This window comes from Stegodyphus dumicola, chromosome 6, assembly GCF_044657685.1.
Source record: "Stegodyphus dumicola isolate Sdum_Otavi_A_Nest chromosome 6, ASM4465768v1".
NCBI classification, from domain to species: domain Eukaryota; kingdom Metazoa; phylum Arthropoda; class Arachnida; order Araneae; family Eresidae; genus Stegodyphus; species Stegodyphus dumicola.
The window spans coordinates 230582986-230608701 of record NC_140773.1 but is presented as its reverse complement, the minus strand read 5'-3'; the positions used below and the strand labels follow the sequence as shown (position 1 = coordinate 230608701).

Here is a 25716-nt window from a genome sequence, read left to right as displayed (position 1 = left end):
ATATCCATTTAAACAAGAAATAAGGAAATTAAAGTACAGTCAAAAGTCGTTAATTCGGACACCCATAATCCAGAATGATCTATAATCCGGACCTCAAAGCTAAAAACTTTCTGCGCATGCGCCGCGTTGGCACATGCGTACAGGCGTTTTACGCGTGTGCGTAAGACCTTGACTACTGCGCATATGCATGTGCGCAAGTGCAGAATACGTTTTCGCCTGCACGTTTAATGTATAACGGACGGTGTAAGCTAAAATTATCTAATTATCTATTTCAGTTAATGATTGCGTTGTTCCTTAATCTTCGAATTGGATCCCGCTTATTATTTTTTGCAGACTGTAAGAGCAATTTTATAAAAGTAAACTTGAACTTTCGATTATGTCAAATAGAATTTCCGATGCTGGAACTTCCAAAGGATCTACAAAACGAAAGTATGTTTTGATGTCCAACAAACAAAAAGTGGAATTCCTGCAAAAAATGGATAAAGACATGAAGAATGTGACAGAGAGGTTAGTGAAAACGAAAAAATTTCGATTGACAAGTTAGTCGGTATTCTCGGCACAGCAATTAACGGGACTTGAACAGCAGAACTTTGTAACTGAACAAGAAATTATGTCTGTTTATAGAATTAAAGAGAAAGTATTATCACATAAAACGAAGCAACTTAAACAACTTACATTGAAAGAAATGTTTTATACAGTAAACAAATAAATATTAAGCTTTTTTTTTTTTTTTTTTGTAAATTTTGATACCTTTTAGATCATAGTTGTTCTTTATTTCATAAATTACGGTTTCATATTTTTAACTTTAGAATTTCTGCATGCCATCTTACGAGATTTAAACTGTTGATCTATAATCCGAAAAAATCGATAATCTGGAATCGCCGAAGTCCCGACGAGTCCGGATTAACGACTTTTGACTGTATATATAAAAATATCTATAAAGCATAAGCCGTTTAAATACTATATAGAGCATTATTAAACAATGTGTTGATACTTTGGAAATTTCATGGATTTAGGCTTAATAGCAAAAAAGACCCAGGCTATGGACAAACGCTTGAGTAAGACACTGCCGTCCTCCGCGATAAGCACGTGTTTGCACTACCCGGCAAGAAGGGGTTAATTTTCATATAAAAGAAAGGTTTTGTATTGTTTCTGAATCTATCAACAGAGAAAGTATTGCAAGAGGTATGCTCTGCAGGATACTGCATTCAAGAGTAATGAGATAGGTGAATGCAGACAGACTGCTACATTTTGACATTTTGTGGTAGGACAATGAGCATAATTATTTACCTATAAGCAGAGTCGTAGCTAGGGTTTTCAGCGCCCAGGGACAACTGAAGATTTCGTGCCCCCTACTGCTTGCCAATGATGGAAAATATTTAATTCTAAAATGTCGTAACATCAGTTTGGCGCCCCTTCGATTCTGCGCCTGGGGATGCCAAGGGATGTTTTATGTTTGGAAAATCCTAAATGAATTAGGTGCTAATTCATACTGGCCCACACCTAATCAGGCATTACAGAATGGGGATGCCAAGGTATGTTTTGTGTGGTGTAACTTTATCATGAACCAAGCAGAGGTCCAATCAACACAATCAATATAATGTGGCAAATACAATGTAAATAGATGATGAATGCTTTAGAAAGAACTAAATGTACAATAGAGAGAACACTTATTATTGGGCACTGGGAAATCCATCAGGTTCTGCTGACATTCTTTATCAAATACAGTTTTCGATTGATGTATAGTGTAAAATTTACAATATTGTGCTAATCAGCCCAATATTTTACCATGGTATGTTAATGGTCGCACGACGTTTAGAACTTCTGCAAGACATAGCACCTGATTTTGTTGAGAACCTACCATTGCTTCAACTCCAGAATGGATGGTTCCAATATGACAGTGCACCTGCGCACGACATCACCAGCAAAGCAGTACTTGACGGAGGAATCTGGAGAACAAATAATTGGGTATGGTGGGTTTAAAGAGTGGCCTTCACATTCACCTAACCTGACTCCAATGAACTTTTTCCTATGGGGATACTACAAACAGCAGATATATGCCACCAATCTGCAAACACTGAAGGACCTTCAACAACATATCACAGATGTTTGTGCAAATGTGTCATACACTATGCTACAACATAGGCACCATAAAGTTCTAACATATGCTTTTTGGCTGATGGAAAGATGTTTGAACATTGAAAATAAAGATACCTTGTGATAACTAGCTGTTTCCCCTCTTCCTAAGATTGTTTCGGCATGTCACAGTGTAGGAAATCATGAACAAACAAACATGTGCTTAAAACATTCTGTTAACATTTCCGTGCCGGAGGTGTCTTTTCATACTAAATTGATGATGCTCTACAACTTCATAACTTTTTCCTCCCATCTCGTATTGTTTTCAAAATACGAAAGATAACTCTGCCATTTTCTACCAGGTGGTGCTGTAAGCAGTCTCATCTAGCAGTACACAGCCACTTTACTATACCTAGACACCTTTTTTATGACTATAGCTTCAGCTGCTCAGCAGTTAAATCGATGGTACCAAACTTACGTGGGCACCCTATATAAATGGATGGTACCAGACTTTAGTGAGCACCTTGTATATTATATATAAGTTAATAAATTTATCATTATATTCCACTTTAAAATGTAAAAACACAACAATTAGCATACTTTGCTTATAACTAATAGCATATTCTCATAGTTTGTCTACAATTAATAATGAAAACACAAATAAATTACTTACCAGACTCGCATAAATTGAAAATATTGCTGTTATTTACAGATCCTTTTTCTGGTTCTATAACCTAAAAATAAAATTTATTGTTAAATTCTTTTACACATTCAATTTGAAAGACTACATCACAGACATGTATGCAGTTATTTTCTTAAAGAGTGCCTGAGACTAAAATTCTCCCATTTAGAACTGTCGGCATTTATTATGCATACTGATTTATGGGTAGATAAATAGCAATAAAATTTAACATACATTCATAAACAAAAATAAAATAACACTGGTTATTTACATTATACATTCATTATTTTTCATGCGTTATACTTCTATTAACTATTTTGAAAATCTATATAGTATACTCATAATCTATATAGTATACTCATATAGCAAAATGCTTTAATCCAAGCTTAGATTTAACTGATGCAGATACACAGTACAAAGTCTTTAATTCGGACGTCCATAATCCGGACCTCAAAGCTACAAACTTTCTGTGCATGCGTAAACGCATAATGAGTTATGCATACCTATATGCATGCGCATAATACCTTTACGCATGCACATTTAATGTATAACGAAGGGTATAAGCTAGGCTAAAATTATCTAATTCATTCAATGTCGCAGATTGCGTTGTTCCTTAATCTTCTAATTGGATCCGGCTTATTGTTTTTTTCAGACTGTTAGAGAGCAGTTTTATAAAAAGTAAGCTTGAACTTTCGATTATGTCAAAAAGAGTTTTCGATTCTGGAGCTGCCAAAGGATCTACAAAGCGAAAGCATGTTTTGATGTACCACTTCCTATAGTGAAGAAAGTAACAGAGAGGTTATTGAAAACGAAAAAATTTCAATTGACAAGTTAGTCGTTATTCTCGACACAGCAATTACAGGACTTGAACAGTGGAACTGAACAAGAAATTATGACTGTTTATAAAATTAAAGAGAAAGTATCAACACAAAAAACAAAGCAACTTGAACAAATAGCATTGAAAGAAATGTTTAATAAAGTAAACAAATAATTATTAAGCTTTTTTTTTTTTTTTTGTAAATCTTGATACATTTTAGATCATAATTGCTCTTTATTTCATAAATTATGGTTTCATATTTTTAATTTATTAATCTCTGCATGCCATCTTACCAGATTTAAATTGATGATATACAATTTGGAAGAACCTCTAATCTGGAATCGCCGAAGTCCCGATTAAAGACTTTGTACTGTATTTAATTTTAATGTAGATACATTAATATATTAAATCATTTAATTGAGGTGAGCATGTACCTAATCAATGAACAGAATGTGTGCTGGATATTTCCTTTTTTTTTTTTTTTTTTTTTTTCCATAGAATTTCAAAGTTCTTTCAATATATATGCATTAATTTCTTCCACGATGTCTACGAAATAGTAAAACTAATTTTAATAAAAAGTTTCACATTCTTTAAATAGATACTTTTGGGACATTCTTCACAAACGATGAGTTTTTCTCCTTACTATTTATTCTCTTTATATAAATTCCTTTTATATTTGTTTTTAACTACATGTATATAGCTTAAATAAAACTAAATATGGAAAAAATTGCATAAGTAAAATATACTTTGAGCCTTTTTCTGATGAAAAATTATCAAAAATTGAATGTTAGGGTGAAATAAGAAGCAAATAACATGTAATCATTTCATTAGAATTAGTGATCTCTCAACTGCTGTGGCCCAAATTCTTTGCAAATTTTGATTCACAAAACTAAATGCAATTTAACTCCTTATACCAGGGATGGGCAAACTTTTTTGGTCTATCGAAAAAAAAAAAATGTTTGGTGGGCCAAGATAAATTTTTCCAAAATTTTAAAAACAATATACAAGCTTTACAATTTAAATATGTTAATGAGATGAATGAAATTGCGATTTCCTTTTTAAAGTTCCTTATATTGAGGTTAGAAGTGAGATATACTGATTCTAAGGAACGAGGCTAAATGCTTATCTGACAGTCTCTTTCTGAAATAATTAGTTAACAGTTGAAAACACTTATTCACATACAAAGCAAACTGTGCAAGCAAACATAGCACAGATTTTTCTGGGCGTAAGATATGAAATTTTAGAAACTTACTTTCGATAATGATTTGTGAAACTCTAACTTTGGCATATTTACAAACAACTGCTTGAGATGATTGTTAGATTACAACTCAATTAATTCAAGCTGCAAATATGACCTCACTGCTGTACAATTTATGTTGAAAGGTATGGCAAAAATATCCACTTCTGTTTGAATGGCACTAAAATCTTGAAATCTAAGTTCAAACTCAAAATGCAGTTTTTTCAAGCTATCTTCATAATTCTTAAGTTTCTCTTCATTTACTGAGAGTACTGAATTTAACCTCTTAAGCTTCTCTTCATTTACTGAGAGTACTGAATTTAACCTCGGGAAAAGTCATTCTTAGCTAGCTGCCCAGCAAACAGATTACGTTTTAGTTTAAAAGCTTTGAGATGGGCTCAGATATTGTCGATAAATTGATTTTTCCCTTGCGTCTTGAAATTCAGATTGCTCATATGACAACGAAGAACTGTGAAAAATGCAAAGTCCAAAAGCCATGCTGTATCTTTGAACATTTTGCACTCTACAGAACACTGTTTCTCATGGAAGAACGACACAATGTCGTCTTTCAGTTGTCAAACTCGCTCGAAGACACATCCTGCATCAAGCAACTTACTTTCGTGTAATACCATACATCAGAGTATTCAGATTGCACGGAGTGAAGAAAATCTCAAAACAATGTAGAAAACACAATGTGAAACACAATGTAGAAAAACATCATTGTTCCCGGCATAGTTTTGATGAAAGAGTCCATGAAATCCAAACTTTTTTCTGTCATGTTTAGTTCTCCATCGGTCATAATATTAAATATATTTGTTATGGGCACTTTCAAAGTTAAAAGCCCTACCTAAAATTCACGAAAAATATCACACCCCCTCTTTAAAAAACACACGCATGCTAGTTCCTTGGTAATTTCAAAGTTCTCATCAACACTTCTTATAAATAATATTAATTAAGCAGTATCATTTATATCAATGCTTTCATCCATAGCTATAGAGCAAAATTGGCTAATCTTTGATTCTAGCTGTGATATAAAATTTTTATCAATGTCTTCGATTCTAGAAGTCGCTGTTTTTCGAGTCTCAAAGTCTCCGTTTACAGTCTCAAAATTATTTTTCTTGTCTGGACATAAAACATCACAAACTTTGAGCATGCATTGTACAATGAACTCCCCATCACTGAAAGCTTTATTTATTTTTAGCAATATTGTATGCTACAATGTAACTTGCTTCTTAGATAATGTTTACCTTCTTGAAAAATTTTTGTCGGCCTGATAATATTTTACAAAGACTTTCTGCATTTTGTTTTCTTTCATATTCGGACATTTCTTCGCAATTCGAATTTTTATGCTTGGATATGAAATGATGGGAAAAGTTATTTTCTTTGAAGATTGTTACAGCTTCACTGAAGATGAGACATAGTGGTTTATATTTTACAACTGTAAAAAATATTTCCAGTTTCATTCATCATTAAAAGCACGGCACTGAATCAACTTTACATTTTTTAGTAGCCATTTTTAGGGTCGAAATATTTCACAAATAACCCAAACAAGCACTAGTTATGCTATACTTTTAATAATTTCACCACTATTCACAATGATGCTATATGTTCGCAATCAATAATATTAGAACTCACGCTAAAAGAGAAAGCCCCTAGCTGGAGATTAAATTATGCAGTCTGCCACATGTGAGGTCTAATTCACCTATATTGGATTCCTATATGTCTGCTCTCAAAGAAAGATATAATGCTACAGCTATAACTAATAAAGAAATTCCACTTTTACACTTTACCGAATGAAAACTGTCTGTGCTTCCTATTTCCGTCAATTTATGTTTTGTAGAACAAAAATAGAGAAAGTAAAAAGATCATGAGTCCTTTGGAAAAAAGGAAGAAAATAATATTTAAACAAAGTAGAAAAGGAGACGGATATATAAATATATATTCCTTTTAATTTGCCTCACACCGGCAAATTTAAATTCTATCTGTGGGCCAGATAGAACCTTCTGTCAGGCCGGAATTGGCCAATGGGCTTTAGTTTGCCCATCCCTGCCTTATACCATAACTAAGTGAATCCTACAGCACTAACGAAAAGGAATGAGCATTCCAACAAACTCCATCTGAGTTTAAAACACCATTTTCTTTCTAGTATATTTTCTTCCTAATATCGTGAAAAAAGACTGCATAACCATTTCAGATTTGGGTAACATATTTATTTCACGAGACAGTAATTAAAAGCATAATATTTTTTTGTGGTTCTCTTTCTTGAAGAAACAGGATATCCATTTGTTAATCTTTTGGCAAATATCAGGTTGCGAAATCCCTTCCAGTAAAACAAAAAAATGTAGTATGGCTTTAACAGAAAATTATCCAATGTTATATTTAAAGCTTACCAAAGAGATGATCCTCTGAGGGACCATTCAACAAATGGAATCGTTACCAGAGTAAGTCTTATACATGTGGAGTTCTCTTTTAAATCAGAGCATGAGGGCAGCATCATAACATTTTAAATGTGCTTTATTTTAATAGAAAGAAATAAAAGTAATAAAGACAAATTAAGTAAAGATGAAGTTAACAGTATGCAGGATTAATATAATGATGCACAATCACAGTCCTTTCACACAGAGTTCCTCCGGCGTTGATAGGATACATTAGTACACAGTTAGTTTTAAATAGTATGATCATCTAAAGTCATAACAGCTAAGGCGAAAAATCAACAGATAACCGTCTGTCTTCTGTAACCCTTGAAGACAAGTGAGCCGTCTGCTCACATCTATGTCTGGAAGTGATCTGACACTGTCTGGAATGATTCGCGCTGAGCTATACTGCGATGATATCATTGCTGACATTTCTAATTCAGCATCGGTCGTCGATGATTCCCACAGCTTCGGCCAGCCTGAAGAGGCATCGTCCTCGATGTCTGTTGAACGGACATCACTATCATGTACCTGCAAAGGTAATTAAAAAAAAGAGTATCAGGTCCTTAGGTTTTGAACTGATACAAACATCAAATCAATTTCACCATGGCTTCGTATGGTCAGCCACAGTAGATGTCAAATTCGGTCCTTCATGGCATCCTACTTTTTCGACTTCATATCTGTCATTTGGTCTTACAGCTATGATTTTATACAGTCCATGAAATTTTGGTCGTAGTTTCAAGCCAGTCCCATATTGAGTTCTCTGGATGGCTACCAAGTCGCCAATCTTGTACAGTTTCAGTTTCTTAAGTTTTTTGTTAAATTGCTTTCGATTTTCTTCTTGTATCTTATTTTTCGCATCTTCTCTCATTTCATCACGTTCTTGCATCAACTGCTTTAGATATTCTTCATTCAATATCTCACTAATTCTCAGATCTTCTTTGTTCTTCATTTTCGTGCCTATGAGAAGCTCAAACGGTGAATATTTTGTACTTCTCGTAGTTGTACTGTTGATGATTCTCTGAACATCTGGAACATACTTGTACCATTTCATTGAATCTTCATGTGATAATTTCGACAAAACAGGAATCAAAATTCTATGTATTCGCTCAATTTGTCCATTACCTCTTGGAATACCGGTAGTAATTTTGACATGTTCTATACCTTCTTCAGTACAATACACTGAAAATTCTTTTGATGTAAAGGCACTACCTTGATCTGAAATCATTCTGGCTGGATTTCCAATTACAGTCTGTTGTTGCTTCAATTTTGAAATAACTTCTTGCGTAGTTGGTGATTTCACTGGATAGAACCAAGTAAATTTCGTAAAAGCGTCGACAACAGTCAGAATGTGTTGGTATCTCTTGTTCGTTGATGGAAGAGGTCCAATAAAGTCGATATGATACGTACTCAAGCGAACGTTTTCTTTCGGTACAGGATGAAGAAATCCTTCTGCTTTTCCTTGCTTCTTGTTGTACAGTATACATTCTATACAGTTAGCAATTACTTTTTCAACTTTGCATTTCAGTTTTGGAATATAGAATTCTTGCTCTACAGCATTCACAGTTTTATCTACAGCAAAGTGACCTTTTTTATGTACCTTCTGTATGATTTCAATCTGTAAGGATTCTGGCACTATTAGAAGATCTTTACCATTTTCAAATTTGTACAAAATATCATTTCTCACGAAGAATCCATTTCCTTCTCCCTTCTCAACTAAATTCTTCATCAGTTTCACATGTTCATCTTCATTCTGTTGTTGTGCTAACTGAATCTTTTCAGTTACATCGGATGTGTATGATGTTAAAATTAGAGCATTTCTACTTAAAGCATCAGCATGTTTCATTTGGCTTCCTGAATGATGTACAATTTCGTAATCGAATTCTTCAATAAACATTGCCCATCTCGCAATTTTGGGAGTTAAATCTTTCTTATCTAAGGTTTTCTGAAAAGCACTACAATCAGTTACAATTTTGAATTTAGTCCCTAACAAATAGTTTCGAAATTTCTTCAGAGCTTCTATTACTGCAAGGGCTTCTAATTCGTAACTACAGAGTTTCTCTTGCTGCGGTGAAGTCTTCTTACTCATATACTGGATTGGGTGATAATTACCATCATCAGACAACTGGAGTAATACCGCACCAAAGCCTTGACTACTAGCATCAGTATGAAGTTCTAATGGATATCCTTGCCTAAATATGTGTAGAATAGGTGCTTTAGAGGGAATTTCTTTTAATCTGCAAAATGCTTCCTGTTGTTCGGAATCGAACTTAAAACCAATACCTTTTCTAACTAAGTCACTAAGAGGTTTAGCTATTTTAGCATAATGCGAAATTAATTTACGAAAATAACCTGTTAGTCCTAAAGAGCTTTGTAGTTGTTTACAGTTACGCGGTTGTAGAAAGTTTCGAACAGCAACAGTTTTGGAAGACGATGGTCGAATAGTTCCGTTTTCAATTACATGTCCTAAAAATTCAATTTTACGTTTTAAGAATTGGCACTTTTTGAAATTTATTTGTAATCCATATTCTGAAGCAGTTTTGAATACTCTTTCTAATTTGTCTAAACATTTAACTTTATCATTAGCCGGTATGACTATATCATCCATATAAATAATTAGTACACCTTCATTTAACAAGTCACGAAATACTGAATAAATATACCTTTGAAAAACATTTGGACTAATACATAAACCAAAAGGAGCTTTAAGAAATTCGTAGATAGCATTACGTGTTACAAACGCGGTATGTTTGGTATAATTTTCATCTATGTCTACATGGAAAAAGCCATTTTTCAAATCTAGTGTCGTGAAGACCTTTGACTGTTCTAAACGATCAAGTACTTCCGGAATTAAAGGCAGTGGAAATTTGTCTTTAATAGTCTTCTTATTTAATTTCCGATAGTCGATGCATAATCGTTTCGAATTATCATGCTTGTTACACAAAACAATAGAAGCTGCGTAGTTAGAGTTGCTAGGTTTTATTATTTTTTCTTTCAGCCATTTCTTAATTTGATCGTCAACAATTTTTTGCTCCGCGAAAGACATGTATCTTCTATTTTGACAGACAGGAATATCATCGCATAAATTTATTTGCATCTTAAAGTCAGATTGTCTATTTTTCCGAGGCTGGTACGAATTAATTAAATTACACAGTCTTTCTTTATGTTCTGCATTTGAAATGTGCGATAAATCAATCTCGTTGACAGAAATAGCATTCACTAGATGTGAAAGGTAAATTAAAAGTTGGTCTACTTCTGCTTTCGGGGTTTTTGTTTACATTAACAGAGACGCCAGACGACTGAGAAAGATCATAAACATTATTCAATGACACAGCAATATTCAAATTTCCCATAACGCAACGAACATTAGAATTTTGAGATGACTCAGCAGTTATCAAGTTTACATTACTTTTATTCCGATGAGAAATTATTTTAAGGCCATTCTTGGTAAAGGAAAAGTTAAACTGATTCAATACATCCAAACCTAATACAATTTGATTACATAACGACTTAACCACATAAATTTTCGTACGAAGTAAAAAAATTTCAATTGAAATATCAGAAATGAAAAAGCCGATGGGGTACGTTTGCTTTGATTCAATTCCGTTTAATGTGATATCACTACAATTTAAATTAGGAGAACCAATCTGCTTGTGTAACTCCACGCTGCATATCGTCACATCTGAACCAGTGTCAACTAGACTATCAACTAAATGATTATTTATTTCTACAGTCTTCATAATTCTATCCTTGTCAGAAATTCGTTGTAATAAGGCTGCTTGTTGTGTCTCGGGGTTCTGGCTTGGACAATCACTTGATTTATGCCCAAAAATTTTACATTCAGCACATTTTATTCCCTTCGATTCGTTTACACAATAATTTGACTTATGCCCATATTCCTGCCAATTAAAACATTTGACCTTGTTAACGTTAGATTGATTTCGGTTTGATGACGCAAGCTTACTTCTATCTTTAACTTGAGTGTCTACTTTCGGTTTTGGATTTTTAAACTTATCATCGTCCGATCTCATTTTATCATAAATTTTAAGCCTTTGTTTAAATTCAGATATTGTTTCACAACCATATAATATAGTTTTCCTCACCACAGAATCGGGAATACCATCAATAACATATTTAATAATGAAGCATCTTCAATGTTACCTCGCGAACACATTTCTTTCATTTTCAAAAAATACTCATCTAAAGATTCATTAGGCATTAATTTACGCTTACATAACATTTCATGCAATTCAGCAGAATTAAAATCTTTACCATATTCAGATTTCAAAAGCTTTTTTAACTTACACCAGTCATTAACTTTAGGTTCACTCTGAATAAATAGTTTCGCTTTACCTTTTAATGATCTTTTAGCAAAAACTAATTTATGCAAATCACTCAATTTCAAAGAATTTATAACATCTTCAAATTCATCAATCCATTTATCAACATTTTCATATGCATTACCAGAAAAAGGATTAACAATACTTTCAATATCCGAAAAACTAAAATGAGGTTTAAAATGATCTTGAATTGGAAGCTGCATACTGTTATTTATTTGAGACTCATTAAAACCAGGATTGTCTCTTTGATTATCATCAAGCATTACTTCAGAAATTTTATTAATAGTTTCATCTTCAATATCACTATTTTCTTCATGCAAAATATTTTCAAATAATACAGATAAATCACATAGGAAAGAGACAATTCGGGTTACAACTTCTGTTTTTAAACCTTCTGAATTTATGCACAATACATTGCAAACTTTAATTAACTCAAAGTAAAACTATTTTGCACTATATCTATTTTCTTATTAAATTCTTCAGAATCTGGTTTAAATGTAAAGCCAGAAAATTCACGCAATCTTTTCCGGTTATTTCGGTCTCCGTCAGTATTAAAAAAAAGCTTATGCAAACTTTTGATTTCAGAACATTTACTGTTCTTTAAAGCTGCTTCCAATTCTGGAATTTCTACTAACTTCATATTGGAAAGAAAGTTTTTTACTCACCCGACAGATGATCGTCTTCAATTGGGGTAATCCACACACTTTATACGAGTAATTCAATAAATCGAATAACTTGTAAGAATAGTTCACTCAGTCAGTTCAAAGCACAGTTCGTAATGTCACTCGCACACTTTCGAGTTCGAGGCCACATGGTTGGTCGCCATGTTCTGTGGAGTTCTCTTTTAAATCAGAGCATTCATTCATAGCTATAGAGCAAAATTGGCTAATCTTTGACTCTAGTTGTGATATAAAATTTTTATCAATGTCTTCGATTCTAGAAGTCACTGTTTTTCGAGTCTCAAAGTCTCCGTTTACAGTCTCAAAATTATTTTTCTCTGGATATAAAACATCACAAACTTTGAGCATGCATTGTACAACGAACTCCCCATCACTGAAAGCTTTATTATTTTTAGCAATATTGTATGCTACAATGTAACTTGCTTCTTGGATACTGTTTACCTTCTTGAAAAATTTTTGTCGGCCTGATAATTTTTTACAAAGACTTTCTGCATTTTGTTTTCTTTCATATTCGGACATTTCTTCGCAATTCGAATTTTTATGCTTGGATATGAAATGATGGGAAAAGTTATTTTCTTTGAAGATTGTTACAGCTTCACTGAAGATGAGACATAGTGGTTTATATTTTACAACTGTAAAAAATATTTCCAGTTTCATTCATCATTAAAAGCACGGCACTGAATCAACTTTACATTTTTTAGTAGCCATTTTTAGGGTCGAAATATTTCACAAATAACCCAAACAAGCACTAGTTATGCTATACTTTTAATAATTTCACCACTATTCACAATGATGCTATATGTCCGCAATCAATAATATTAGAACTCACGCTAAAAGAGAAAGCCCCTAGCTGGAGATTAAATTATGCAGTCTGCCACATGTGAGGTCTAATTCACCTATATTGGATTCCTATATGTCTGCTCTCAAAGAAAGATATAATGCTACAGCTATAACTAATAAAGAAATTCCACTTTTACACTTTACCGATTGAAAACTGTCTGTGCTTCCTATTTCCGTCAATTTATGTTTTGTAGAACAAAAATAGAGAAAGTAAAAAGATCATGAGTCCTTTGGAAAAAAGGAAGAAAATAATATTTAAACAAAGTAGAAAAGGAGACGGATATATAAGTATATATTCCTTTTAATTTGCCTCAGACTGGCAAGTTAAATTCTATCCGTGGGCCAGATAGAACCTTCTGTCAGGCCAGAATTGGCCAATGGGCTTTAGTTTGCCCATCCCTGCCTTATACCATAACTAAGTGAATCCTACAGCACTAACAAAAAGGAATGAGCATTCCAACAAACTCCATCTGAGTTTAAAACACCATTTTCTTTCTAGTATATTTTCTTCCTAATATCGTGAAAAAAGACTGCATAACCATTTCAGATTTGGGTAACATATTTATTTCATGAGACAGTAATTAAAAGCATAATATTTTTTTGTGGTTCTCTTTCTTGAAGAAACAGGATATCCATTTGTTAATCTTTTGGCAAATATCAGGTTGCGAAATCCCTTCCAATAAAACAAAAAAATGTAGTATGGCTTTAACAGAAAATTATTCAATGTTATATTTAAAGCTTACCAAAGAGATGATCTTCTGAGGGACCATTCAACAAATGGAATCGTTACCAGAGTAAGTCTTATACATGTGGAGTTCTCTTTTAAATCAGAGCATGAGGGCAGCATCATAACATTTTAAATATGCTTTATTTTAATAGAAAGAAATAAAAGTAATAAAGACAAATTAAGTAAAGATGAAGTTAACAGTATGCAGGATTAATATAATGATGCACAATCACAGTCCTTTCACACAGAGTTCCTCCGGCGTTGATAGGATACATTAGTACACAGTTAGTTTTAAATAGTATGATCATCTAAAGTCATAACAGCTAAGGCGAAAAATCAACAGATAACCGTCTGTCTTCTGTAACCCTTGAAGACGAGTGAGCCGTCTGCTTGCATCTAGGTCTGGAAGTGATCTGATGCTGTCTGGAATGATTCGCGCTGAGCTATACTGCGATGACGTCATTGCTGGCAATTCTAATTCAGCATCAGGCGTCGATGATTCCCACATACATGTCTTATACATGGGTATATGATAAAATTCAGATTGCACAATCTTCTGTATGGTTCTGCTTGACTTTGACTACAGTATGTGGGTGAAAATACTGGTGATGCACATGCAAAAGCGAATTATACTTAATACAACAACATCATTCTAATTACAAATTCAAACCTTTAAATGGCATGAAGTTAGTCACTTGGTTATGCATTTATTACATTGTTATTTAATATATTTTATTTTAAAATTTCCTTTAATGCTCTAATTATCCTCCAAATCAAAAGGTAAAATAAGTTTAAATAAATATTCTTTAAACACAGCTCTGCAGCTGAAAGGCATGGCTTTTTGAATCCGTTGAAAGGCTGAAGATCACAGACTCAGAGGAGTACTGAGTTTTGTGTACATATGGTACATATGATAGATAATACAATAATACCTTGTGTTATCACAGAATGCAGTCAAATATTACTGATCTGGAACATCTCTATTTCTGTTATGTCTTTCAATATTATTTTTGCAAATATCCAGAAAATTGAAAGTATTTCTGCTTCGAACTAATTAGAACACACCTGCAATGAAAAAGAACCACTACCATATGAACTTGCATGGAAGTGAAACGAGATTTTATAAGACACTAATGCTATGAGCTATTCTGAGAAATGATGAGGAGTAGCCTAAAGAGTTTTCACGTTATTTTTGAAGCACTAAGAATTTTCTGCCACAAAACTGCAAAACAAGGTACCAATATTCTTCCGTTTCTCCTCTTTAAAATTAAAACCACTGTTAAATCAACTAATATTCTTTTAATTCATTAAAAAATGCTAACTAATTTCACTATATCTACCTGTGCTGGATTTCATTCCATTCACGAATTTCCCAAATGTAATTTTATTTCACTCTGCTGTTTGCATTTAAAAATTTTCATTCATATATTTAATCAAGTATTCATTATTCATGTCTTCACCAAAGAATTCAGCAATTCTTTTAATCCAATTCAATATTGAAGCAGCCATCAGACACCAGTGAGAAAAATTCAGAGAATTTTGTTCTCTACAATACCAGCTGAGATATACTATTAATATCCAGTTTATGAACAAATAAACATTTTATAACATGGAGCAGAAAACTTATGTGTTGAAATTAAAGCTTTTAAATTTATTTTCAATGATAATTTCACAACATTTTTTAAAAAATAATTCCCATCAGATAAATAATCCCAAAAATAATTCATATCATTATAATTTTTTTAATTAATTATTATTACCATTATTATTATTTTAAATTTTAATATTTTGTAAGTATTTAGATTAATAATATGCTGCTGTACTAAAGTAATTAATTTTCAATAGGCAGTAATGGGAAATCAAGCTGTAAGATGGATTGGCTCAGAAGCAGGCGAGGTGGTGGCGCTGTTATATACACATGGTACGCATGCATGCAAGTAATTTCGCAATCTGAATCCTTTTATATAAACAGAAATAGCATAATACATAAGTAATAAATACTATAAATACAATGATAGATAACATAAATACAGACACTGTGTCAAGGATACTTAGAAAACATAAAAAATGATAGTACATGAAATCCGATGATACTAAGACACAGGGAGTTGCATGATCATAGTGTTAAGTTGGGCCAATGGCCCATCCATATTGTCCAATTTATTATAATCATAGTTACAGATTTTTATGCTAGGGTTATCAATTGTATTTTGTTTGGCATGAAAATTTTTAGCTAATTTAAAGTAATGTGGTCTAAGTAGCTCCAAACCTAGCTCCTGGTGTATCTGATATACCAGCTTACACTGGTTATTTGCCTTAATACCATATTTTGACATGTTTGGAGGCTTTTGCCTGTTTGATTTTCTTGTATGTGCCCATACTGGGCTTGCATAACATAGTACTGGTCTGAGAATGGACTTTTAAATAAGTAACTTGTTGTCTATTGATAAAACACTGTTCCGAGCAATTAAGGGATAGAGTTGTGCTTTACGAACTCGGAACTTCTGGATAATAGAAGTGATGTGTGAGGACCACGTAAGAGTATTATTGAGGATCACCCCAAGATAAAGGACTTGCTTTGCCCATGGAATGCTTTGATTGTAAAATTGCAGATTACTTCTTATTTTGGTTTCCCTCATAAAGAGAACAGCCTTTGTTTCATCAACATTAACAGCAATTTTCCATTTGGCAAGCCAAATCTCTAGCGAATGTATGTAGTTTTGTAATCGTTGGATAACTGGACCAATAAATGCACTTTGTGCTAGGATCGCTGTACCATCTGTATACATAGGAAGTGTTGTGTCATGCGTGGTGGGAATGTCTTTCACATACTAAAATATTATACTAAAATATGATACTATTATCACGAGCATCTATCCTATAGCAGCTAACTTTATAACCGCCCATTCATGCTGCATGGATCAGCTGTATCAGCCACACAAACAATAACCTTATAAACACAAGATGCAGATTTGATGTGCACAATCATTTCCCCATGCTTTGGCATTTTATCTCCATTCACGGTTTGTAGATTTAACAATGCAGCCATATACATAAGGTGCCCATTCAAAAGCCCAGCTATATCGGCTCGCAGAATAGCACATTTGCTCAGGTGTTTACTATCATGCAAGATAAGAAAACCATTGATTTCTTCTCCATCAGACCATGATCTCCACCGTGAAAACAAGATATTTGAAAAATAAAATTTCCTTCTTCTTCTTCTTGGTCATTTTAGTGTAAGGAAGACATGCCACAAAGTTCATGAATGATTCATCTAGGACATAGCAGATGTAGTCAAAGCAGATGTAGAAAAGTGATGAAAATACTGTGATGTGCACTGAGCTCATAAAAGCCCACAAGCCCCACAAATACATACAGTGGTGGCCAAAATTGTGGACACTTTTGGAAATTTTTATGTTTTTGAACTTTGTATGCTTATAGAAAACATTACGTTTCACAAAATGCAAACTTGTATATCATTTTAAAGAGAATTTATTACTGAATTCAATACAAAACACAAAATTCAATTATTTGCAATACAAAAAGTTAAATGATAATAGTTATCGATATACATTAGATAGCGATGATTGCAGTGAGTTATCAGTTCTTAGTAGGGTAACCTTTATTTTTTATTACAGCTTGACATCGACGTTTCATTGAGCTGACAAGAGTTTTAAGCTCTTCTTTCGTTATTACATGATGCCAGGAAACAATTATAGCCTCAATTAGTTCCCTTTTATTTGATGGACGCCTCAATCGGACAAGAGTTTTCAAACAGTGCCACAAATTTTCGATGGAATTGAGGTCAGGACTGTTTCCTGGCCATGACAATTTAATGCTCTTTGTACGAAACCACTCTTTCGATATTTTGGCTGTGGCAAGGAGCAGAATCCTGCTGAAAAATACACGAAGCATTGTTGGGAAAGAGATCTCTGATGGCAGGTAGAAGTTTTGGTTCTAGAATAGTGTCAATGTATTTTCTGGCATTCAGTGTCCCATCGATGACACGAAGGCGACCAATACCATCTGCTGACATGCATGACCAAATCATAACACTAACTGGGTTCTTCACAGTTGCTTGAATGCAGTCAGGATGTAGCTCTTCTCCTATTCTACGTCTTACATATTTTCGCCCATCACTACTGAATAACGATATCTTAGTTTCATCGCTCCATATAACTTGTGACCACTGATCATCTGTCCACTTAATGTGTTCCTTTGCCCACTGTAGTCTTTTTTTTTTTTTTTTTCCGTTGCTGAAAATTAAGATAAGGCTTTTTTCGTGGAATTCTACCTCTCAGTCCAACATCTGTTAATCTTCTCCTGATTGTTCTTGAACTTACGGAAACACCAGCATCATTCAGATCACTTCTGGTGGCCGCTGATGACATTTTTCTATCTTGGAGACATAGTCTTATTCTTCTGTCATCAATAGATGTGGTGCACCTTTTTCGGCCTTTTCCTTCTTTGTTTTTTATTGAATTTGTCTCCTGATATCGCAAACAAAACTTTCGGACTCCAGATGTAGTCACTGAACCACCCACTTGTCTTGCAATTTCAGCATAGAAAAGACCACTTTCTCGTAACACAATAATACAGTCAAAAGTCGTTAATCCGGACTCATCGGGACTTTGGCGATTCCGGATTATAGATCATCAGTTTAAATCTGGTAAGATGGCATGCAGAAATTATAAAATTAAAAATATGAAACCGTAATTTATGAAATAAAGAACAATTATGATCTAAAGGGTATCAAAATTTACAAAAAAAAAAAAAAAAAAACTTATTTTTTATTTGTTTACTTTATTAAACATTTCTTTCAATGTAAGTTGTTTAAGTTGCTTCATTTTTTATGTGATAATACATTCTCTTTAATTCTATAAACAGACATAATTTCTTATTCAGTTACAAAGTTCCGCTGTTCAAGTCCTATAATTGCTGTATTGAGAATACGGACTAATTTGTCAATCGAAATTTTTGCGTTTTCAATAACTCAGTCACATTCTTCGCTATCAGAAGCGAATTAAAATGACTAGGAATTTGATTTAAATCATATCAAAGACGAAGTACATCGAGATGAAATACTACATTTAGTAAGGAATTAAAAGCCAAATAAAATAAAAACATCTGCCCTGAAGATAAGGATAGTGCTGACAGATCAACTTCCAATTCAAAATAACAAAGTTTCTTCAAGATAAACAAAGTTTAGATAAACAAACGTTAAAGTTTAGATAAACAAAGGATATGCCTTTATCCATTTTTTGCAGTAATTCCACTTTTTGTTTAATGGACTTCCAAACATTCTTTCGCTTTGTAGATCCTTTACATATTAGTAAATATATATTAGAAATTCTATTTGACATAATCGAAAGTTCAAGCTTACTTTTATAAAATTGCTCTAACAGTCTGCAAAAAATAATAAGCCGAATCCAATTTGAAGATTAAGGAACAACGCAATCTGCAACATTAACTGAATTAGATAATTTTAGCTTAGCTTATACCGTCCGTTATACATTAAACGCACATTCGTAAACGTATTTTGCGCAACGACGCATGCGCAGAAAGTTTGTAGCTTTAAGGTCCGGATTATAGATCATTCTGGTTTATGGGTGTCTAAATTAACGACTTTTGATTGTATTACATCTCTTTCTAGGTGTCTAATCTAATCTTTTATTTGATGTCATTGCTTCTTGACTAAATAATAAAAATTTTTACAAAAATTCCTACTTGTAATTGCAGTATGTAAGAAACAGTAATTCAGTAATAAATTCCCTTTAAAATGATATATACAAGTTTGCATTTTGTGAAACGTAACATTTTCTATAAGCATACAAAGTTCAAAAAAATAAAAATTTCCAAAAGTGTCCACAATTTTGGCCACCACTGTACATAAGAAAGATTACAAAGCTACAACATGGAAGCATCATTCGGGAGGATTGCTTTGGATATACTCTCAGACCTTTACCTCTTGCAAGTAAGGGTAACAAGTAGATCCTAGTTAAATTTTCAGAAGTGCCATTCCTGCTGAAGAATCTTCAACAGCTACAAAACTCCTAGGGCAAAACTAGATTTCACAATTTGGAGTGCCTCTATTTATTCATTGGAAGACACTTCACATCTTCCATATTTAAAGAATTTAGCAGAATTTTTGGATGGACAAGACTCAAATCACTACATCCACAGTGAGGCGGCATGATGGAAAAATTCAATCGAACAATAGGACTATTTCTATTTATATTGCAGAACTGAGACCAGAAACTGCCATTTTTCATGCTAGTGTATAGGAATGCTGTATACGAAAACAATGGATTTTCTCCATCACAAATAATTTTGGGCTATGATCTTCATCTGCCCTGTAACCTGGCATCCAAAAAGGAAAACTATTGGGCACACCCTCTTTGCCTAAGCAGTACTTAGAAGATCTACAAGCACATTTAGAAGACATTCATTACTTCACCAGCGAAAGGCTCAACACAGCCCTGTGATGAACACAAAATCTAATGCCAAAGTGACAGAGAAAAAATTCAAGGAAGGAGATGTAGTCTGATTCTATAACTTGGAAGTGTCATCGTGGAATCTCTTCCAAGTTACAGACATCCTGAGAGAGCATGTCTTAATAAATGACAATATCTCTATTTAACTCTTTTCCTAAAACTATACATAAAACTAAAACTATGTTCAAACAGAATATCGGAATTTTGCATGCACTAAAATGCAGATATCATGTAGCCTTTTAAAAATTGGTGCAGTAGTAAGACTATCCAAGAATCTTGAAATACAGTCAAAAGTCTTTAATCCTCACTCATCGGGACTTCGGCGATTCCGAATTATTGGTTTTTCTGGATTAAAGACCATCAGTTTAAATCTGGTAAGATGGCATGCAAAAATTATAAAATTAAAAATATCAAACTGTAATTTATGAAATAAGAGCAATTATGATCTAAAGGGTATCAAAATTTACAAAAAAAAAAAGAGCTTAATATGCATTTTTTTCCTTTATTAAATATTTCTTTCAACGCGCATGCGTAAAGCATACATTACGCATAGTCAAAATTAGAAAATTGCAACCAGAAAACTATTTGATGTGTATTCGTGATATTTATAATGACGGAGAACTTGATTTAAATCATATGAAAGACGGAGTACATCGAGATAAAATACTACATTTAGTAAGGAATTATAAGCCGAATAAAATAAAAACATCTGCCCTGAATATAAGGATAGTGCTCACAGATCAAGTTCCAGTTCATTGCGCAACGCGCCAAGATCAAGCTTGGAATAGTAGCACAATTTTGAATACAATTTCTCAGTTGTGAGGATGCATTTGCCTATGAATTACAAGATGAACACTAGTTAAAAACTGTTCAGAGCTGACTAGCAATATACTTATGATGAATTTAATTTCAAAATAAATTAGGAAGTCATTAGAGAACTCTCCAATATAGTTCTGTGGCAGATATTACTGGAATACTTCGTGTCCAATGTAAAAAATTACATTCTACCTTGAGGAAAAGAAAACCTAACTAGTTAATAAATATTTTTTAAAAAATAAATAAAAAGTCTCTGTACTTTACAGTATAATTATTTGTGCTCTATTTGTACTTGTAATGGTTTGGTTTATTTAATTACGGCAAAGCACACTAGGGCTATCTGCCTAAGGGAAGGACTTGCTAAGGGAAACTGGCTCGTATACACATTACACATGGGGAAAACCACGAAAACGCCCATGCAGCCAGTCCCTTCGCGGGATTCGAACCTCGGACCAAACTACCAGTATTCAGCAACTTTACCGCTCGGCCGCTGCTGGGCTGTAATGTAATGATTTTACACATACAGAGGATATGTAAAATCACAAGCAAGTTCCAGAATATATAACTTGTCCCTTTCAGTCGATAACAACACATAATTAATTAATTGCATATTACTGAGGGTAAAAAGACCTTTTTAAGAACTTTAATTGTTAAAATGATCATTCACTACATTCAGCAACATTTTTAAAGCTTTTAACTTAAAAAACAAAGTAATTATTATCATACATAAATTTAAAAATTTCTTGGAAGATTTTTAACATAAGATTTTTATTTTAGATGGAACTAAGAAAACTAATATTTCTTCATAATGGCCCTGATCATTCATTTTTTTTTGGGGGGGGGGCTGTACCATTTATTGCTGATTATAGTATTCCCTAGTCATTGCAAAATTCAATATAATATTAATTAAAGTCCGACATTTACAGAAACTTTAACCTTTACAAAAATAAAAATCTTTTATTTCATGTAACTGCTCAAAAATCTTCATTTAGTAACACTCACATTGCATCAATAACTGTACCAAGAAAAACAACCTAACAGTCTTCTACAGAATGTAATGTTTTTCACATAATTGCAATCAAACTGTCTACTTTTGGGCTTCTTTGAATCTCCCGGTTCAAAATTTGTTTTCAGTATTCCAGTTTATGATAAAGTTCTTATAAATCTAAAAAATGCTAATTAAAACTTTCATTATAGAGGTAATTATTTATAAATGACCTCAAATTCTTTATCATTGTTAATGATATTATGTTCACAGCTTTCATTGGTAATCTGATAATACATTTGCACATTAATTCGATAAAACACAGCAAGAGCTTTTTTAACACTTTTGCATCTTTACCACAGTATGGTGTAGCATCACAGGAATTCTCAAAGAGGGGGAAGAGGGATTTTAACTGTTTTAGGGGAAAATGCAGCCAGCCTTTTATTTACCCATTAAGTATTTAATTTTGGTTTATGAATATAAAAAATTACTTTATTATTCAGTTTTCGGTATTATTATCATTTTCTACTTTTTGTTTAATTTATATAACACATTAAAAAATCTAAATAAATAAAAGTATATGTATTCTTCGAGTTTTTATGTCTGGAACTGTTCCAAAGAAATTTAATATACAGATTACATTAAAAAAAATTAAATGCGTTTTTAAACTCCTTTATAACTAGCATCTTGCACATTCTGCTTAACATTCCATCAGCCCCACAAGGAAAGTCAGTTGCATAATGGTCAGTACAGCAGAAGCACTACATTCTGGACAGACTACGAAAGGTAGTCACTCCTTCAAACAATCACGGTACATGGTAGACAAACAGTATTTATGGAGGAAACCTTAGACCAATTACCATAATTTCAGGTAGATTAGCCCTGGTTTATACGTGTTTAAAAGTTGAAAATTTAGGTCTGCGACATATCTGCTGGGGCAGCTTATCTGAAGGAATTTTATTTTTCCTCTGTCTTCAGAACTTCACAAGTTTAAGCTGTAAGTGAAACAGTTACTGTAGAATTTGCTACAACTTTTTAGCCTCATACGAGTGCTCAGGTTATGCTAAAGGGCAGTGCACCAGGTTTGAACTTGCGTTAAACTCGCCTAACTATGATAAAGTGCAAGACACCCTAATTTATGTTTTTTCTGATGAACTCTGTAATTTATAAAAAATGTCTAAGAATAATCGAACTAGCATCAAAGAAACTTTAGGAAAAAAAATTTAGAGAAATGGACAACAGAGCAGAGAGAAAAGGAATTATCAGTATCAACAGTTAGAATTCATCTTTGAGCAAAATTAATAGCTCAACAAATCAGCATTAAAAACAGTGCTAGGTGAGGGTTGCAGTGACCTAAGTCAGCATCTCTGTATGCCTCTCACATTCAGAATGATTGTTCACCAACACCATGATTCCACTACCTTTGCATCAATACCTCTCATGGATATTTTCAGGCTTATTACATGTATTTCATTCCCTCCAGATTGTAATACACATGGAATCCTTCTCCAAGCAAAATGTGACTGATAAACAGAACTCAGTTCTAAGCTGTAGTACCTCGACCTTCTCGAAAGTCAAGGTAGTAATCCAATCACGATGACATTTGCATCACTGCAACTAGGTGCATTTCACAGCTTGAGGGCACAAACAATAGGTTTCCTTGCATACAGCAAGTTGTCACTCATGGTGTGCATGCTCTTTTATGTCACACATGTCCTATTAAGGAGCCTGTAATTCGTGGTATATCTGGATAGTTCAGTTTCTACATCTGCAGCAAACTCGCTTGAATTTGAATTGACTTTGGTTACCTTTTCTTTTAGCATTCATTGCCAAACAATGGTCCTGAGGGTCTTGTTGTGACACATGTTTTTTATATTGACCCCTACCCTCATCTGCATATATCATCAGTGTCTTTATACAGTTTCCACATTCTTAATGCTTTATGCTACTTTAAGGTCTGTGCTAGTATCTGCTTACTTCTATTCTCCCAAATGCGAGTCATTTCTCATAATATTAGAACTGCTGGAGAAAAACAAACTTGCATTTGTCGAAATATGAATAAGAAGTTCTTAAAAAGTTTTAACCACATAAGTCAAGGGCTGTACATTCCTCCCTTTTTGTATTTTCTGACAAGAAAATTGCTTTAACCTCACACGCACACAAAAAAAGAAAACTTTTGTTAAGGAATATTCTTTGATATCGCCAAGAGATGGCGTTAGGAGTCCATTTATTGGCTTACTTAACCTTTCCCCTTCTGAACACGTGACTTGAAAAAATATTCTTCTTCTTGAAGGTAGAATTTCGATGCACTACGCAATAGAATTCGATTTAGATTTTAGCTGGAACTATTCAGTTCTTGCCTTTTGAGCATTAAATATTCGATTCAGGCATTTTAGCCTACATTGTATATATGTAAATATTAAGTTTAATTAAAATTTATGGAAAACCCTCCAGGCCATGCATCTCAATTTTGGATTATGAGTGATTCGACTTTGATCTAGAACTTTCATTACATAATGGTGCATCGGCCGGGAAAAGAATCTGATTAATTTGAAAATTTGTGTTTTTCGCCTTTTGGATTAGCTTTGTACGCGAAGACTTCTCACGGTAAGTCTCCTTTGATAATTTATTAAAATGGAACAGAAGACACTAATTAAGAATCGAGCACATATACGTGCTTCTGTAACTCAAATTATTAAAAATGTAGATGAGTATTTAAAAGAAGAAAATCAAGAGAGTTAGAAAATTGTTTGGAATTGTTAAATAGTAAAGAAACGGAACTACATGATTTAAATGAAAAAATACAAAATTTGATTGAAGATGAATCAAAATTAGATTCAGATATTAACACTTCTATGGAATATAACGATAAAATAATAATAGCAAAGTCTAAAATCAACCGTTATTTAAGGAAATACAATACTCAAAATATCAACACGAATTTAAATAATTCATCTACAGAAGTTGAAACCAAAAGACAGATTGAAGGCAATGTGAAATTGCCCAAACTGTTAATTCACAAATTTTCCGGAGATTATAACGATTGGATGAATTTTTGGAATTCATTCAAGGTCACTATTCATGACAATGTTACACTTTCGAAGATCGAAAAATTTAATTATTTGAGAACTTATTTATGTGGAAACGCAGCATCAGCCATAGAAGGTCTCTCAATCTCAGAGGCTAATTATGACTCTGCTATAGACATTCTTAAAAACAGATTCGGTCAAAGTGACCTTATTATCAATACACACATTTCTAATCTCTTAAATTTAAATCCCGTTCAAAGTTCAAGTGAAGTGGCAAAATTGCGAAAACTTTATGATACAATTAACGTTTAAGTCAGAAGCCTTTTATCATTCGGTGTGAAACCAGAAACATATTTCAACACGTTTATTCCAATTTTGATGAAAATTGTCCCGAACGATATAACTTTAGAATTTCATCGTACAAATACTGAAAATCCTTCAACCTATGATTTTAAACAAATTTCTAGACTTTCTCCGATTAGAAATAGAATCGCGAGAAAAGATTAATTCGTTATCCTTTCCATGCAAGTCAAAACCGGAAATGAAAGGTATTAACAGATATCCACCGATGCCGAAACA

General features: G+C 33.2%; 1 protein-coding gene across 1 annotated transcript in view; it reads right to left on the bottom strand.

Moving 5' to 3' along the window:
* The window catches only part of LOC118195162 (uncharacterized), an 85029-nt gene that overhangs the window by 38593 nt on the left and 20720 nt on the right, over positions 1-25716 (bottom strand). Inside the window, exon 3 of the mRNA XM_085819639.1 lies at positions 2750-2810. Within this exon, the coding sequence (XP_085675765.1) occupies positions 2750-2810 (61 nt within the window). The remainder of the gene's footprint in view (positions 1-2749; positions 2811-25716) is intronic.